We start from the raw sequence: 18,812 nt of genomic DNA, 5'->3' as shown, positions 1-18,812 counted from the left end.
CCTTGTAAGCTGCTCTCTGTTGAGGTACACAGGAAGAAGGTCACAGGAAGTCCACAAAGTTTTGATTGAATTTTAATTGGAATTCAGCAGCGCCCAGCCCTGCAAATATAAAGGGTACCTATTATGAAAAAATTCCTTTGCCCATCCCATTGCACTGCACCCTGTCGGTAGCCATCTTCTGCAATCATGAGCATTCAGGGAAATGATCTGCCTAGTTCTTCTCAGGTTGCAAGAGAGCGCCAGGGTGGACCCACCAAGAGATTCTGGATCTTCTTGCAATTTGGGGAGACCAATCGGTGGTGAAGAGACTTTGGGTGGCCAAGGGAAATGCAGCACTCTGTGATCAGATGTCATATGAGATGACCACCTGAGGTTACTCCTGGGACTCAATGCAATGCCGGGCAAAGGTTAAAGAACTCTGTCAGTCTTATCAAAAAGTCCAGGAAGCCAACCAATGGTTAGGGACAGCTCCATGGACCTGCCACTATTAGCAACACCTGCACATACTTATGGGGAGCGACCCCACCACGGAGCCCAGTGTTAATTACAACACTTCTGGAGGCCCTGGTATGGAGTTCAGGGTGAGCCCAGAGGAGCTGTGTGCTCTGGAGGCAGAGGGCAATGGAGAGGAGGAAGGGGGCAACAAGCAGAGGACCAAGGAAGTTCTTCCCAACATCCTGGAGTGTTTCACGAGAAACCTGGATCCAGTCCCCTCCATGGCAGTCTCCGAGTCCTCCTGGACCAAGCTGTTTGGGTTAGTATTTATTTTGCAAGCTAGAAGCAGATTGCAGGTGGGTATAGGTATTGGGTTGTGTATGGATACAGGTTTGCTAGCTGTAGTTCTGCACCCCTCAGAACAGCGTGTTAATGTTTCTTGGGATGGCGCACTTCTCCTTTGTGGAAATCTCCTTGAAGGCGTCATCCAGGCACTCTTGTATTTTTTTTTTTAAACTAGGTTCTTGGCACTCCTGATGTTGTGGCTTCCACAGTAGCACACCTTGCCCCACCAGGCAACCAGATAGTGATCTGGTGTGATGGCACCACAAAGCATTTTGGCAAATTTTCCAGGCTTTTGGTCACACAGCATAAGCAGGTGTTCTTTGTCCACATCTGTTAGTTTTATGAGGGTGATGTCTTCTTTGGCAACCTGCAGAAGCATGGGAATTTGCATCGTATTTTTTTAATGTGCTTCCTGCCCCTTTACATTTGCTTGCAGCAGCTGGCGGGTGCTCCATTCCCCACCCCCAACGTGGTTTGTAGGCTCTGCAGGGCTTCTCCCTTCCCATGCCCCTTTCCAACCAGCAGTTCTTTTCATTTTTCAGGAATCCCCGCATCGTGGAGCTGCTGGGCTCTCCGAGGAGTTCCCCCCATACCCTGCACTCCCACGTCTCCTTCCAGCCAGCATCTCTTTCTATTTTTCAGGAATTCCCCCATGCCACACGGCTGCTGGGCTCTGATGGGCGTCTTCCCTCCCATGTCCCTTTCCACCCAACATTTTTTCTCATTTCTCAGGACTCTCTGACACCATGCGGCTGCCTAGCTCTGATGGGCGTCTCCCTTATCATGTCCTTTTCCACCCAGCATATCTTTTCATTTTTCAGAACTCTTCAGGACCCCATCATTTCTTTGAGGTATTTAATGTTTTTTTTTTTAAATTAAATTTTATTTAACACCTCCCCCCAAGCTCCAAGCAGCCATCCTTGAGGCTCTAATCGAACCCTTCCTCACCATCTCGTCTGTGTGGCTTGATCATTCTGTAGGATGGCTCCAGGAATGGCCAACTTTTTTTTTCCTGCTGCAGGAAACCTGGCCAAGACACCTGGTGGCTTCCCCTGAAAGGTGGACAATTTCTTATAGCTTACCATGTCCACAAAGAAATGTGATGGATAATGGTGTATTGTGAAATGCATGCTTATTATCCCATCCTTAATAAGCCTTTAGCAGCCTTCAAAAAGGCAACTTTCCTTGATAGTAGCTACAGAGACCCTTCCATTCCATTTGAAAGCACATTATGTGAATCGTATCTTAATTTTGATCTTCTGTTTCCAGAGGCAATGCCCAGCATAGCAGAGAACGGTGGGAGAAAGAGGTACAAACAGGATGTTATCCTGCAGCACATGGAGCAGAATGATGCAGAGCACACCAAGCTGACAAAGGACACTGCTCAGTGGCATCATCATACAGCTCAGTGGTGTCAGATTCAAGCTGAGTTGGAACAGAGAATGCTTTACTTGCAGCAACAGCAAGCAGCAAAGCAGAGTGAGGCCATGGCAAAGCTCATAATGGCAGTTATGGAGCAAACGGAGGTCCTGCACTCCCTGCTGCAGCTGCAGAAGGACTCCCAACACAGCAGTGCAGGAGCTGATATCTGCTGCCTGTAGTTCCCTCAGAGTTTGCCCATCCCATCATCGCAGTCCCTGCATGTGGGGATGGAGTGCAAGAATAGCCCACTGCTCCAGCCCCATGGGCCACTGCAAAAGGCTAATCAAACACCCCGAGAAGACTTCTTTTCCTGGCCACTTAAAACACCCCTCCCCCGAAAATAAAACCATTCCTTTGAGCTCAGTATGATTTTGTGGTGTGTAGGAGTGGTGGGAAACACAAATCGTAATGTGGGTTAGGGGAGGGCTGAAGGTACAGCTGCCCACTGATACTCCCTGGTCCACAGCAGACATGCAGCTGACAGAACTGGGTGGGTTGCAGGCGGACTGAAGGCACAGCTGCCCACCACATGCATTTTACGTACTGCAACTTAACCCCCTCCTACCAAGAAAAAGCATTCATTCATTAAGAGGCAGTATGATTTATTGGCATTATCTCAGAGAAATACATTGATATTATGTGTGTTACAGATCACGTATGAAGCTATTTTTAAAAGCATCTCTTATTGCTGCTGCCTCAGCGTGGCTACTGGTGGATGGTTGTACAGGAGGCTGCGAGTAAGCCCTGCCTATGGCCTCAGTTTCAGCATTCCAGATTGACGAGAAAGTCTCCCACCTGGATTCACATATGTTGTGCAAAATAGCACACGCCACAATCACTGTGGGGACATTAGGTTCAGAAAGATCCAAACGGTCAATAAACATCCGAACCTCACTTTTAAATGGACAAAGGCGCATTCCACCACCATTCTGCACCTGCAAAGTCTGTGACTGAAGTTTTCCTTGCTGAGGTTCAGTGTAGGGCTTCCCAAGGCAAGGGAGCAGAGAGTAAGCAGGGTCACCCAACATAATAGGTATCTCCACATTGCCAATTGTGATTTTCCGACCAGGGAAAAAGGTCCCATCCAGGAGCTTTCTGTACAGGCCAGCATTTTGGAAGGTGCACACATCATGAACCCTCACGGACCATCCCATGTTGATGTCAGTGAAACGAACTTTGTTATCTACCAACCCCTGCAAAACTATGGAGAAGTACCCCTTTCAGTTTACATACTCAGAGGCCAGATGGTCCAAGGCCATGATGGGGATGTGCATGGCATCTATTGCCCCACCATATTTAGGAAACCCCCTGGGCAGCAAAGCCATCCACTATAGCCTGTACATCTTCTAGGGTCATGGTCTTCCTGAGGAGACTCCGACAGATTGCATGGTCCACCTGCAACACCACAGATCCCACTGTAGATCTGCCCACCCTGAATTGATTTGCCACTGACTGGTAACTGTTGGGCATTGCAAATTTCCACAGTGATTGAACTGTTAAAGCTGGCTTGCTTCATTCTTGTGTTGCTGTGCTTCAGTGGTTACTTACCCTTCTAACTCATACAAATCATTGTGTGTGCACTGTTCTTAAAAGAGGGGTGACAAAAAGTACGGGTTGACATTATTTATTAAGGACTGTCTCGTATGTGCATGCATTGCAGATCTTGAAGGACTGATTTTGTAACTGAATTAGAAAAAAATGGCTCTTCTTACTGTTTCGGCTGCAGACCCCTGGGCTAGGCCGAGACATGGAGTAAGTGCCCAAGCAGGGTCCTTCTTCACACTGGGCTCCCCAGATCTTGAGGCTGAGTGTGCGGGAATAAGCAGAAGCGGCTTGTAGTTCCCATCTCAGAACAGGTGTGTGGTTGACTTGGCTCCACTCTCTCAAAGTGCTGGCCAGTTCAGCTGAGCTGGCACACAGGGGCTACGTCTACACGTGCCCCAAACTTCGAAATGGCCATGCAAATGGCCATTTCGAAGTTTACTAATGAAGCGCTGAAATGCATATTCAGCGCTTCATTAGCATGCGGGCGGCAGCGGCGCTTCGAAATTGACGAGCCTTGCCGCCGCGCGGCGCGTCCAGACGGGGCTCCTTTTCGAAAGCACGCCGCCTACTTCGAAGTCCCCTTATTCCCGTGAGCTCATGGGAATAAGGGGACTTCGAAGTAGGTGGCGTCCTTTCGAAAAGGAGCCCCGTCTGGACGCGCCGCGCGGCGGCAAGGCTCGTCAATTTCGAAGCGCCGCTGCCGCCCGCATGCTAATGAAGCGCTGAATATGCATTTCAGCGCTTCATTAGTAAACTTCGAAATGGCCATTTGCATGGCCATTTCGAAGTTTGGGGCACGTGTAGACACAGCCCTCGTGTTACGACTTACTGCTGCCCCCAAAACAAGGAGGAAGCTGGGAAGGAACTGTGGCTCAGAGGGGTGTTTCTGGGCCACATTGTCTCTGCTGGGGCCACTCCTGGGCTGGCTCAAAGGGACAATCTAGCTCTAATTCCATGTTCATTATTGAAGAGTTAGTTTCTGTTGTTGAGCCATTCAGTGAAATATAGTATTTCTTTTCCCCCTTCTGACAGCTGAACAGTAGTTTCCTCGGTGTTAATATTTCTGATCCAAGTGCACCAGTGATGTGCCTGGACTGCTGATGCATGTAGAGTTAAAAAAAACTCAATGTTTTCTTAACAATTTCGCTAAGGAAGCAATAAATGAAATCACCGTCATTTCTGTTGTGTGCAAGAAGGCTATTTAAGAACTTTTATGCAAAGCTTAGCAAATCCCAGTTGGCTATCACGTAGTCCATGTGTATTTACACACTGTTATTTTATACATTTAAGTTACAACTCATTTATTCCCAAAAGGTGATTACAAGAAGAGGTCAGGACTAAATAGCTTGTCTGAATGAGAACAGATGAGGACACAGCTTTTAAACTCAGAAGTAAATGAATAAAATTAAAGCATGTGTGCAACTCCTGTCTTTCCCCAGTGCAATTATAATCATGCTCGGAGGAATACAAAAATGCATGCTGCAACACAGCTCTGTTGTTGCTACTGTCGTTTTGACTTGTCCCAGGATATTTCTGTAAGCGTGAATGCCATTTCATCAGCTCTCTCTTGGCACAATATTTTTAAACAATGGTATACTTCTCCTTGAAAATCCTCAATATATTTGTCTTAGAGATGGGACTGAAGTAGAGCCCCAGATCTAAACACCTCCAAATCTCTAGGTTTGGAGAAAGAAGATTAAAAATTCAAACTTGAATATAAATGTAAATTTCACAGTTGGCCTCTATGTCTATAAAGTGCTGAGCATCCACAAATTTCAGACCTAGAGCTACATTTTGCAGTGTAAGCACATCTCTGATTTCTCAGTATATTGTATTTTCAGATTTCTTCTGTACATGGTGTTACTGGTATTAGGATAATGTTTTACATGTCTATAAGACCTTGTATGCTGAGCAAACCCCAAACTCTGCAGATAATTGTGCACAAACATCACCACTGACATGCATCCGCTGCTTTATTATATCTGCAGTGGAGGTTGGCAACCTATTGGTTGAATAGCATGTTACACAACAGTGTAAAGAGGGGAAAAATTGGCCCACAAACCAAGAGCTAAACTGTGCCTTTATGAAAACTGTCAGGAAATCTTCAATATCCAAAAAAAGAAAACAGGACATCTGTTAGTAACATATTAACTGAAAGATTCCATTTGCCTCGAAAGGACAAAGGACTAAGCTGATATTCTGCTGGGATTTGAACACGTGCATCCAGGTATTCTAAACCTGATGCTTAGGGCAACTAACCCCCTCTTCCCATCCCTTCTTGTAGTGACCATAAAACTAATGAGGCAGACTCCCCCACATGCTATGGATGAGTAGAGGAGCTGTAAACCCAGTCTAATGGGTGTTTCGCTTTACTGGAGCAGTGGAAAGCAGCCGCAATGCATTGGTCAACCTAGCTCAGTATGATTCTAAAGCATTTTCATTTGAATTGTTCTTTCCTGATGCCTGACAGAAGGGACCCATTCTAATGATTGCAGCTGCCAGTCTAACCAGGACTCCACAGCTCTATTTGCTCTCTAAAGGGGTTAGGATATTTTACAGAAAGTATAGTTCATAAAAAGAGAAGTTACTCACCGTAGTAACGATGGTTCTTCGAGATGTGTCCCTGTGGGTGCTCCACGATAGGTGTTGGGCTCGCCCCGGCGCCGCAGATCGGATCTTTCCAGCAGTTTCTGCCGGACCGCACCACTCCCTTGCGCGCTCCCGGCCACGTGTGCGATCCGGTCCCCGCCAGTTCCTTGACCAACCGCCTCGGATGCTCCTGAAAAACACTAAACAGAGATCCGAAGCGGAGAGGATGGGCGGGTGGTGGAGCACCCATGGGGACACATCTCGAAGAACCATCGTTACTACGGTGAGTAACTTCTCTTTCTTCCTCGAGTGTCCCCGTGGGTACTCCATGATAGGTGACTACCCAGCAGTAACCCAAGAAAGGAGGTGGGTAATCGGGTTATGTGCAGCTTGCCCCTGAAAGGACTACTGTCGACAGACGGGTATCCTCTTGGAATACCCTGTGTAGGGCATAATGCTTGGCGAAGGTGTCATAGGATGACCATGTCGCCGCTCTGCAGATGTCTTTTAGCGCAACGCCCTTGAAAAAGGCTGTTGATGCCGCCACCGCCCTGGTGGAGTGAGCCCTAGGTGGGGCCAGTAAAGGAGTCTTTCTAAGTTCATAGCACATTTTTATACAGGATACGATGTGCTTCGAGATTCTCTGCGAAGAGAGACCTTCTCCTTTTGATCTGGGAGCGAGAAAGACTAGGAGTCTATCCGTTTTTCGGAAGGACTTAGTCCTGTCTATATAAAAAGCCAATGCCCTCCTCACGTCCAGGAGGTGTAGGCGCGCCTCTTTGTTGGAGTTATGAGGTTTTGGATAAAACGAGGGTAAGACTATAGGTTCGTTAATATGAAACTCTGAAGAAACTTTCGGAACAAAGGCTGGATGCAGCCATAAGGTTACCGCCTCCTTCGAAAATAGCGTGCAGGGTGGCGTTGCCATAACTGCCATGAGCTCGCTCACCCTGCGAGCTGATGTGATTGCAAGAAGGAAGGTCGTCTTTATCGTAAGGAGACGGAGGGAAACTGTGGCTAAGGGTTCAAACGGTGGTCCCGTTAGTGCGTTAAGCACCAGGTCCAAGCTCCACGAAGGTGGAAGCGGTTTCCGAGGGGGGTACAAGTTTACCAGCCCCTTCAGAAACCTGCTAATCATGGGATGGGCGAACACCGTGGGCCCTTCCTCTTCGTGTCAGAAAGCCGATATAGCGGCAAGGTGGACCTTCAATGAGGATAGGGAGAGTCCGCCTCTCTTGAGGTCCAGTAAGTATTCTAATATTACAGGTATAGGCACAGCAAGGGGAGCTAATTGCTTGGTAGAACACCATGCAGTGAATCGAGTCCATTTCTGCTTGTAGGTCTTCCTGGTGGAAGTCCTTCTGCTACTTTCTAGGACTTGTTGCACTCCCTCCGTACATGTGCTCTCTAGGGAGCTGAGCCATGGATTAACTATGCTTGCAGTCGCAGGCCTCAGGTGTGTGGGTGCACTATAGACCCCTGGGCTTGCGTGAGCAGGTCCGGCGCCACCGGAAGGGGCATCGGTGGGCGGTCCGACATGCGCAGGAGTAAGGGGAACCATTGCTGTCGATCCCAAGTTGGGACTACTAGGATCACGCGGGCTCTTTCTCTCCTGGCTTTCTGCAAGACCTTGTGGATGAGCACTGCGGGAGGAAATGCGTAGAGCAGGGGGCCCTTCCATGAGATCGCGAATGCGTCCCCCAGGGACCCCCATCCCAGTCCTGCCCTGGAGCAGTATTGTGGGCACTTCTTGTTGCGATGAGTGGCAAACAGGTCTATCCGGGGAAACCCCCATGCATGAAAAATCGGTCGTAACAGATCGGAACGGATCTGCCACTCGTGCGTGAGTGCGAAGTGCCTGCTCAACTGGTCTGCCTGCACGTTGTGAACACCTGGTAAATACGAGGCTTTCAAAGTTACATTGTTGGCAATGCACCAGTTCCACAGGCAGACTGCTTCCGCACATAAGGCACGGGACCAAGCTCCTCCTTGTCGATTTATATAAAACATGGTGGAGGTATTGTCTGTATGATCCCGACTACTTTGCCTTGTATATGGTCTCGAAAGTGTTTGCAGGCATTGAACACTACTCTGAGCTCCAGTATATTTATGTGCAGCGACTGTTCCGTGGGGGACCACAGTCCCTGCGTCACCTTTTTGCCCATGTGTGCTCCCCACCCTATGTGGGAGGTGTCGGTGGTGAGAAAGATATTTGTGGTTGATGAAAGGGTACCCCTGTTAGCATGTTCTTGGGGTTCACCCACCATTGCAGGGATCTGCGCACCTCTGTCGTGGGCGACACCACCCTGTGGATGGTGTGTGCTGCTGGTTTGTAGACGCTCGCCAGCCAGTGCTGCACGCTGCGCATATGCAATCTGGCGTTCTGTACTACGAACGTTGCTGCTGCCATATGGCCTAGCAGCTGTAAGCATGTTAGAACCGGCACTGTGGGGCTAAAGGTGATGACTTGTACGAGGGAACCAATGGCACGAAAGTGGGCATCTGGTAGATAAACCCTTGCTGTGATGGAGTTTATGCGTGCCCCTATGAACTCTACGTCCTGTGTGGGGTCGATCTTTGACTTCGCCAGGTTGATGACCAGGCCCAGCAAAGAGAACGTGCCTGCTGTAACGCGTATCATGCATAGTACCTCTTCCTTGGAAGCCCCTTTCAGTAGGCAGTCATCCAGATATGGGAATATAAACACCCCGTCTGTGCAGGTAGATTGACACCACTGCCAGGGTCTTGGTAAAAACTCTGGGGACCGAGGAGAGGCCGAACGGCAGAACCTTGTATTGGAAATGTTCTTTGCCGACCATAAATCGGAGAAAACGTCTGTGAGCCGGGTGGATTGTTATATGGAAATACGCGTCTTGTAAGTCGAGGGCTGCGAACCAATCTCCATCGTCCAGTGCCATAAGTATAGAGGTGACTGTGATCATCCGAAAGCGTTGTTTGCGCAAGTACTGATTGAGGCCTCGAAGATTTAGGATGGGCCTCCAGCCTCCTGTTTTCTTCTCTGTAAGGAAGTATCTTGAATAGAACCCTTTCCCTTGGAGTTGCTCCGGCACTCTTTCCACTGCCCCTATAAGCGTAAGATGGTCCACCTCCTGCTTGAGTCTCGCTTCGTGGGAGGCGTCCTTTAGATGGGGCCTGGGTGGAGGTCGTGGCGGTGGGAGCGACTGGAAGGGGATGGCGTAACCCATGGTTATGATCTCCAGTACCCATTTGTCTGAGGTGATCTTTTGCCACTGGGCGTAGAATGGTCGGAGGCGATGATGGAACATTAGCTTTGGATGACACTGCGCGATGGTAGTGATAGTGCAGCCCTCGGTCTGTCCGTCAAACTTGTTGCCTTTGGCCCTGCCCCGAGGAGGCACGGCTCTGTTGGGAACGTCGCCTGGGAGTTCTGTACTGTTGGTGCTGTTGATGCCGCCCTTGCTCGTAGCCCCTTTGGTAGTGAGCACGCTGGGGTTGATATGGGTATCGTCTTTGCTGAGGGTAATACTTTTTCTTCCTGTATGGAAGGGTATAAATCTCCAAGGTTCTGAGAGTAGCCCTTGAGTCCTTACTGGAATGAAGGACCGAATCAGTTGATTCAGCAAACAACTTCTGTGTGTCAAAGGGGAGATCAACGACCTTCGCCTGCAGATCCCTCGGGATACCCGATGTCTGAAGCCAGGATTCCCTGCGCATGACCACTGCCGTAGCTGTTGAGCACGCTGCTGTATCTGCTACATCGAGGGCGATCTGAACTCCTGTCCTCGAGGCTGCGTAGCCTTCCTGCACGATGGCCTTCAGCACCGGCTTCTTATCCTCTGGAAGCGAGTCCATGAGGGAAGTCAGCCTGGAGTAATTGTCAAAGTTATGGTTCGCTAGATGTGCTGCATAATTTGCCATTCTCAACAGTAGGGTAGAGGAGGAGTAGACCTTTCTGCCGAATAACTCTAGCTTCTTGGCATCTTTGTCCGTTCCCCCTGTCTTGTACTGAGAAGTTTTCGACCTCTGTTGAGACGATTCCACCACCAGAGAATTTGGTTGTGGGTGACTGAATAGGAACTCCATGCCCTTCGCCGGGACGAAGTATTTCTTATCCGCTCTCTTGTTTATAGGCGGAGCGGACGCAGGGGTCTGCCATATCGTGGTGGCGGACTCCATAATTGCTTCGTTGAGCGGAATAGCTATTTTGGAAGAGGCCAGAGGTCTCAGGTTTTTGAGGAGCTTATGGTGCTTCTCCTGCACCTCTGCTGTTTGGATGCCTTGCGTAAAGGCCACCCTTTTAAACAGCTCTTGAAACTGTTTGAGATCGTCCGGGGGGTGGACATCCCCTGGTGCCGTAGCCTCTTCAGGGGAGGATAGAGAGGAACCACTAGGGTAAGCCTCTCTGGATCCCTCTGGGGCCTGTTGACAGTGATATATCTTCTTGCTGGAGGCTTGTGAGGGGAAATCTCGGGGTTCCAGAATCGACTCCCCCTGAGATATCTGCGTTTCCGTCCCCGTCCGCAATTGCCCTCGGGGATAGGGAACCGTCTGAGGGGACCTGTCCCTGGGGGTATGCCTATGGTGTCTATGCCCCGCATGATAGGGGCGACCATGGCAACATGGGCACGGTTCCTGGGATGGAGACCTGGACCACTCTTGAGACGCATATCCCCGGCGTCTGGGGGAGCGAGATTGCCGAGTTGATTGAGACAATGGTGAGACTGATTTGTGATAGTACTCCAGGGGGTCAAATCCCAGAAAAGGTGAGGGTGGCCTGAGCCATGGTGAGGCTGGCTGGAGGAACAGGGAGGGAGGCTCAGGGTAGACTGGGGGAAACCCCTGCCTCCTTGTTGGAGTTCGCAGCATAAGGGGAGGGCTTAGGGAGAGCAGCCCTGCCTGGAGAAGGGCTGCGGTGCCAGGTTTTCTCTGCTGCCTTTCCCCTCCCCTGTGGGGCTGACTCCGCCCCTTTCCACGCCAGGGATCTCGGCCCTGCTGTCGGCGCCACGCTCAGCATGCTTTGCTGCAGTGCCGCGCGGGTGGTCTCCCCCGGCGCCTGCAGGCCGCATGCCTGCGAGCTCTCCACTGTTGGCGCCCCTGGGGTCTGTGCTGCTAGCTGCGGTCCCGCCAGTTCTGGCGCTTCCCTGGCTGCTGCTCTGCCCGCGGTGCGGGCCGGCTGTTTGATTATTGGAGGCTCAGCCTCTGCCACGTGCGCTTCCGTGCCGCCGCCACTCGTCTGTGATTGCGGCTGGGGGCTATGTGCTGCACCCGTCCCGCTCGCTGTGGCTGCCGGCAGGGATCGGGTTGGCGAGATTTTCCTCCGTTTCTGCACTGATGGGGTGAAGGAAGCCGCCTTTCTTTTATGACCCCCTGTGGGTCCCTCTTGTTGGGGCCGCTCCGGCACGTCTGGCTGGAGGGCCTTGTCAAAGAGCAGCATTTTTAGCCGCATTTCTCTGTCCTTCCTTGCTCTAGCCGTGAGCTTTGTGCAGAAGGGGCATTTTTGGGTGACGAGAGATTCCCCCAGGCACCTAATACACTGACTGTGCCCATCGGAGGCCGGCATAGCCTCGCGGCATGACTCACACTTCTTGAATCCTGAAGAGGACATTGCGGTGAGTCTTTGAGGTGTTAATAGGGTACTTAGCACCTTTTCTGTGTGTGTTCCCCTCTCAGACCCAGCCTGCTGCGGCGGGAGGCCTAATGGCCTTACGTCCCTGTGCCTCCGCTGCTCCTCTTGTTAGTAAGGCTTTTATATGCTTTTTTTTTTTTTTTTTTGCAATAAGAAAAATAACAAGCTAACTTAAAGACTGAAAGGAAATTCTAAAAACACTTAAAACATTAAATATGCTGACTCTGGCCGCAGCCTGAGCGGATTCCGTCTGCAGCCGATGGCGGTTAAGAAGGAACTGGCGGGGACCGGATCGCGCACGTGGCCGGGAGTGTGTAAGGGAGCGGTGCGCGCCAGCGCATGCGCGGTCCGGCAGAAACTGCTGGAAAGATCCGATCTGCGGCGCCGGGGCGAGCCCGACACCTATCGTGGAGCACCCACGGGGACACTCGAGGAAGAATTATAATTTTAGGAGACAGATTCTCATAAACCAATTGCACAAAAAGCAACTCCCAGCGGGGTAGCTTTAAATCTTGGCAGTATCTTCTTGGTACTTCTTGAAATTCAGCTGTACCACTGTGAGCTAGAAGCCTGTGTTAATCTTACTCCTTCCCAGAAACCAAGTCTCAAAATTCAACAGCATGGTCAGGTTCTCAATATATTTCTTAACTATAAGGTTTAAAACAGCATTCATGAGAAGAGTGAAACTTGTGATCATTAAATGCAGCTATGTTAATAAATATAGTAATGCATGACAAACAAAACAAAAGAAAGAATGATTCAGTTGCTGGTAATCTGAAAGCATTTATCGGTCATTTGAAATTCTTAAACTACTTAACAAACCTGGTACTCACATTTCAAATTATGCTTTTTACTTACCAGTTTTATATTTTAAGTCAGCTGTGTGGAGCAGAAAAAAAGTACTTCCAAATAAGTCATGCAAAGACATTTCCTATGAAAAATGTGGAGCCATTATTTTGGGCTTAGAACTGGAAAACTGCTGCGTTTTCTCTAAGAAAGCAAGCAGGGTGTGTGTGTGTTGGGGGTGGGGGGGAGGTGCTGTATTTTACATTCCTGAAGCTAAGCAGAATGGCAGATGGTCAAAATAATACAATTTTCACTGAACAGGCAAGCTGAAGCAATATTCATGCAAGCTCTCCACAATACAGGCCTGTGCATAAGAAAAGCAGTGCAGTTCAAACAGTATGTAAGAAGGCCTAGCCCCACCTAACCCTTTAGAATCATCCCCAACATTCCATTAGCCTTTAGAGTTTGTACATTCCATCAGTCAAAACTTTCTTCTGGTGAGTCCTTAACTATGCAATCAAGCTTGAAGCTCCCTCTAAACCATCTTGATTGATAGGGAGACAGCAGCTGCAGAATGAGCAAGTAATAACCACAAAAGATAAAGGCTTTCATACAAATATTATAATTCCACTTGCAAGCTGTCTGGCACGAACTCAAATTATTTAGCCTTCTTCTTGCAATGGAAGCCTGGAACCTTATTAGATAACATACTGTAGCACACATAAATATGCATCACTTTAGTGAGAATAAACAGGACAATAAATACACACAGAAAATACACCATAAATTCATAAGGTTAGACTGTTTGTGGGAGATTTAAAGATGTTCATACAGCCCCAAGGAGATTATTGTAAATCTATATTCTAATTTTTTTCGGAAGAAGGGGAGGAAAAAATTGGAAGCACAATATTTATAACTCATCAAAGCATTTATAAGAATGGCTGGTTGAAGGCCATCACTAAATAATGAACCTTACTGTCTGAGATTCTGATTCACAAATGGCTCCATTTTCATCCTCGAAAATAAGCGTGAGCAACCTTTTAACGTCAGGCCTCACTTTTCATCCCTGCAATGAGCAGTCCCCACAGTCTAACAGAATCCAAACTGATGAAATTTGGTTTTGTTCATATGTGGTAAAAAAACCAAAAAACTTTTGGCACATGTAAGAAAATAAGCATGCAGAATGTAGAAACTTTATTAATCGGGATATAAATGTGAATACACATATATAAAAACTAATATATTTCAACATTTTTGATGAGATAGATGAGCCTGAAACCCAGCAGCTGATCATGCTGTGCACCCCGTATGGAATTTCATGCCCCTCCCGGGGGGGGTCACCCCCCACTTTGCACACCCCTGCTCTAAAATACACAATTCAAACACAAACACCTACCAAAGTACTCTAAGCGCAAAACCACTGTGTCAGGTAAAGTGGAACAATCATTTAGAAGCAAGCAACACTTTTCAGATATACAATATGGGTTATAAGTAACCATTCATCAAATCCATTGAGCTGGTATTTTGACAGGTTATTATTTAAAACCTCTCAGAGTTGCATCCATCCGTGAATCAGGATTCAAGGAGTTAATTCAGTGCTTCAAGCCTTCTTTGCCTAGGCCCAACCTACCACTGAGCGTATCCAGCCAGCATGCTGCTGTCAGGCTGCTTCCTTCTATTCGATCAGTGCATTGGAAATTGCCCAGACAAACAAGCAGAACCGAGGAGCCTGCAAAGGTCACACCTGGCGTGTGGCCGGCCCGCCTGCTCTCTGGGTCCTAAACCGCACCGCCGATCGCCAGGTTCAGGGCACTCTGTGTTTCCCTTCTTTTGTTTTCTTTTCCTCCCCCAGCTGTTCCATTCAGAGGCCCAAGTTCAGCAATCTGCCCTCCCCAGAAAGGGAGGCCCTTATTAAGCTGCGCTAACTCAAAGGGCCAGCACAGCACGTGCCGCTCCTTATCGGCCCCATCTCAAGATCCTATTCCATGGTGCTTAGCCAACAAAAAAGTAAATGGACTTAACTCCCATTGGCTCCCCTGCAGCAATTCAAACAAAAGTGCAAAGCAACAAAGACATTTTCCACTATGGCAGGTGTTGGTGTCAGATTCCGCCTGCAGCAAACAGGAGCGGGGAGGGGGTGAAGTATGTGCTTCTCAGACATGCAGGGAGATGCTAACAGGGCAGGCAGCCTGGTGCTCAGAGCAACTATTCAGTAGTTAGAGTCCCTCTTTTCCAGAATGCAGCTTGAAATTCATGTTTTGGGCAATGAGAGAGAGACCCAGCCTGAAAGCGAGCGACTAGAGAGTGACAGACAGACACCCATTCAAACCAGGAGCAGTTTCAGCTTTAAATTAGCAACAGAAGGAAGGAAGCTGGTTAGTAAATCTAATGTGATGCCAGTGCTGTAGCCTGCTTGAGGTGTCACTCTTACCTTTCTCAATTACTGTAATGAGACCTTTACATATTTTAATCTAAAGGGAAAAAACACAAAAGTTGTATAAATAAAAGAACAGCACATCAGCTGCACTGTTATGAGGATCACAGACTTTACTTACATCCGCTTAATTGTCCAAGAATGCTAATTAGGTATTTTAATGCAAATGAAACTTTCAGAAAGTAACTCTAAGATACCTTTCATAAATTGAAAATAATGATATTCTTTAGAGTTCACATTACTACTGTTATCTGGTGAGATGTTAGTGGGACCAGCACACTCACACTTCTCTCTAATGTTGGTTGAAAGATGAAAAAGCTTGAGCATGCAATCATTTCCCTTCAACTTAAGGACATATAACATGCATATTACTATGATATTATAGAAATTCTAGTGCTCTGTTATTGCAATTGCATATCCAGCACAGACAGTGGATGTGTACTTTCCAGCAGCTGTAAACGCTAAAGTTTTATGAAGAATAGAATAGCTTTTTCCTGCTGGTCAAGGTAAAAATCAGCAAGTACGAATATACATTAATCTCTTTGGAGTATAGTTTCATAATGTAGGAGCCCAGTTGTGCATGCAAAAAATGTATGTACAGTTGTGTGCCTGGGTGCATACAACTACATGTACAAATAAGGTATTGGCATTAGCAAATAGTTCAGACACCTCTAATAATTTGCATATGCAAATATTTGATTTGTGTGCAATTGCACAACTTTCTGTGCATGGATTTCAGGGTTTGTATTTCTGTTGCATTATATCTAAAAGGGATTACAACATTTGATTTGTAATAAAGAGGAAATTTATGCTTCTAATGAATCGTGTGATTCCTGGAAAATTAAAAGGAGTCAGTTTAAAACAATTCAAATTTCTGATACAGCACCCTTTAAAGTGCATGTGGATTTTCAAAAATCCTTTAAATAAGGAAAATTTTCAAGATTCTTTCCATCTGGAGAGAGAGGGAAGTCTTGAAAGCAGCACCATTAAATATACCTTGACCTATTCCTTTTAACCACTCCTCCTTCTGCGTGTATGCCTGCCTGCTGCTTCAATTTGAGTTTTTCTGCCAGCACCCTTTTGAGTTTGCTGTAGAACAGCGTACATGTGAGTGCTTCTACTTTATAAGGGTGATCTCACCTGCTAGCACATGAGACAGGAAGTGCAACTGACCAACACCAGACCAGTGAAACTCACTAGACAGGAAGGGATGTTAAATGCACAAAATAATCTGGAAAATATTTTTCTTTCTAATCTCTCTCCATTCCAATAATTTTAGGTGTTATTGTAAAATGAGAAACACGCTATTCAGTGGAAAATGTGGTTTTCCAGTGGAAGGAACCCTTTTAGTAGTATCTACAACAACTACATTTTACATGAACATAGTGTGTCATTTTGAAGAGTTTGACAAATGATACACAAACAGGAAAGCAAATTTTTTTACCATGAGCCTTGCAATATCAGATGGGGAATTTTTGACAAAGATGATTTTTTTTACCCAAGAAAAGCTTGCAGAGTTGATCTGAGTGTAGCTGATGGAGCAATATCTGCCTTGGTCTGCAGAAAGCCTGAAACATTAGTTCAGGAGTCTAAAGGAATGTTAACACTCACACTTGCTGCTTTGTCGGGAGCACTGAAAATGCCCTCTCAGCAGTTAGCTGATCATAGCTCTGGGAAACTGGCGTTTCCAAGGCCCCTAATATCTGCTTCAGTGGGTAGCCACTGAGTTCTCCACACCTCTGGGATAGAACTCAATCTGCCAACTCAGGGAGAGCTGGTAGAGAAGGACAAGGCCTACCTGAAGAGGAGTGGTGGAGTGCTCCCCACCAGATAGTTTACTGCATTGCTCTTGCCATATTTCAAGGAAGACCAGAACCATGAGGTGGCCTCATTTAGGATGCTTGATTGTCTAACTCTGGTCCTTCAAACTAGTAGTTCCAGGGTGTTGAAGTGTTTTGCACCTGATGTTTGGGTATCTAAGAGTATGTCTACCTTGCATTTAAAAAACATGGTTGACCTGTGCCAGCTGACTCAGTCTAAGGGGCTGTTTAACTGTAGGGCAGATGCATGGACTCAGGTTGGAGCTCAGGCTCAAGGACCCTGCAAAGTGAGAGCGTCCCAGACTTCAGACAGCAGACTGAGTGTGAATGTCTACACTAGTTACATGCCCCATAAATTAAGGCCTAGTCAGCTGGCAGTGCAGATCTATCTACCCTTTTGGCCATTCTGTAGTGGTTGTTTCTTTTAGGTGGTTGTCTCATCAGAGTGCTCCAGACTTGGAACTATTATCTCCCCAAATATTGCGCAAGAGATTAGAAGATGGTCTTGCCTTCAAGGCAATCATCAGTGACTTTAATTCAAAACAATTCAAAACGCATAAGAAGGTAACAGTGACATGCTGAGTCAGACCATGATCCCTCTTGCCCAATATGCAATCTCAGAGAGTGATTTGTACCTAAGCAAAACAGGGCACTTATGAAGTGATCTGCTTGTCTTTCAGTCCTAGTTTCTGGTAGAGATTTAAGTCATCCTGAGGATGCAACTGCATCCCTGACCATCTTGATTAATAGCCATCAATGAACCTCTCTTCTATGAACTTATCCAGTTCTCTTTTGCATTCAAGTTGTACTTTTGGCCATCACAACATCCCATAGCCACGAGTTCCACAATTTAGTTGTGCATTGTGTAATAAAGTGCTTTCTCTTGTGTGTATTAAAACTGCTGCCGATACATTCAGTCAATTGCCCTGGTTTTTGTACTGCTTGAAATGGTAAATAACGCTTCTCAATTCGCTTTTCGCACGTCATTCATGATTACGTCTGTAATATCCATCCCCTTAGCTGTCCCTTTTCTAAAGTGGAATAGACTCTATGTACACCGTATGGTTTCAGAGTATATATCTTTTTTCCCTTCTGACCTTTTCAGCATGTGGCATGTCAGGTACATTTCCTTTCAAACGTCTCGTGTCTTGGCCCCCTCCCTGACTCACAGCTCTGTTACACTTTTCAGGATTCTTTGACGTGCCTGATTTTCAGACCAGATATCTCCCCAGAGAACTGTCCTATGGTGTCTTTAAAGAGGAAGAGTTTAGTCTCTTCCTGCTGCCAAGGCCTCAACAATTATAATCACTGTGCTGGAAAAGCAGTTTAGGGCTACATTTTTCAGAACGACTTTGGGGTTGCCTACACGAACCCTGAGATAGCAGCAAGCTGGGGTGCAAATCTACCCTGCATTAGGCTGCCAAGCACTATGATCAGTATGGACCCTGCTGCCATATGCTAACTGCTCCCTAATGGACTATGATGAACCCTACTTGGAAAGGGGAGAAGACCAAAGTGCACGACAGCAGGGTCCACAGGGACTTACTGCATAGCATGCTGGCACAGGGGAGACTCACATCCCAGCTTGCCATATACTAAACGTTTTGTATTTTTTGTAGGTGTTTCTACATGGGATTGTTTCACAGACCCTCTCCTTTTTATTAGCCAAAATGTGTCCCTTGCTCTGAGTGCCTTCTGCTCTTTGATCTAACCTAACAATCGTGATTTCACTCACTGATTGGACTTTCTGGTCTTGTTAACCTAAACCCAGAACACTGTTTTCCACCTAACATTTAGCAAGAAAAGGGTCATAGAATTATGTCTCAAT

General features: G+C 47.2%; 1 protein-coding gene across 3 annotated transcripts in view; it reads right to left on the bottom strand.

Moving 5' to 3' along the window:
* Positions 1 to 18,812, bottom strand: part of RALGAPA2 (Ral GTPase activating protein catalytic subunit alpha 2) — a 377,942-nt gene that overhangs the window by 584 nt on the left and 358,546 nt on the right. For all 3 annotated transcript variants that reach the window (XM_074989296.1, XM_074989298.1, XM_074989297.1), the window contains one exon: positions 15,162 to 15,201. In XM_074989296.1, the coding sequence (XP_074845397.1) occupies positions 15,197 to 15,201 (5 nt within the window). In that variant the 3' untranslated portion in view covers positions 15,162 to 15,196. The remainder of the gene's footprint in view (positions 1 to 15,161; positions 15,202 to 18,812) is intronic.

This window comes from Carettochelys insculpta, chromosome 3 (assembly GCF_033958435.1).
Source record: "Carettochelys insculpta isolate YL-2023 chromosome 3, ASM3395843v1, whole genome shotgun sequence".
NCBI lineage: Eukaryota > Metazoa > Chordata > Testudines > Carettochelyidae > Carettochelys > Carettochelys insculpta.
This window is presented reverse-complemented; position numbering and strand designations above follow the sequence as displayed.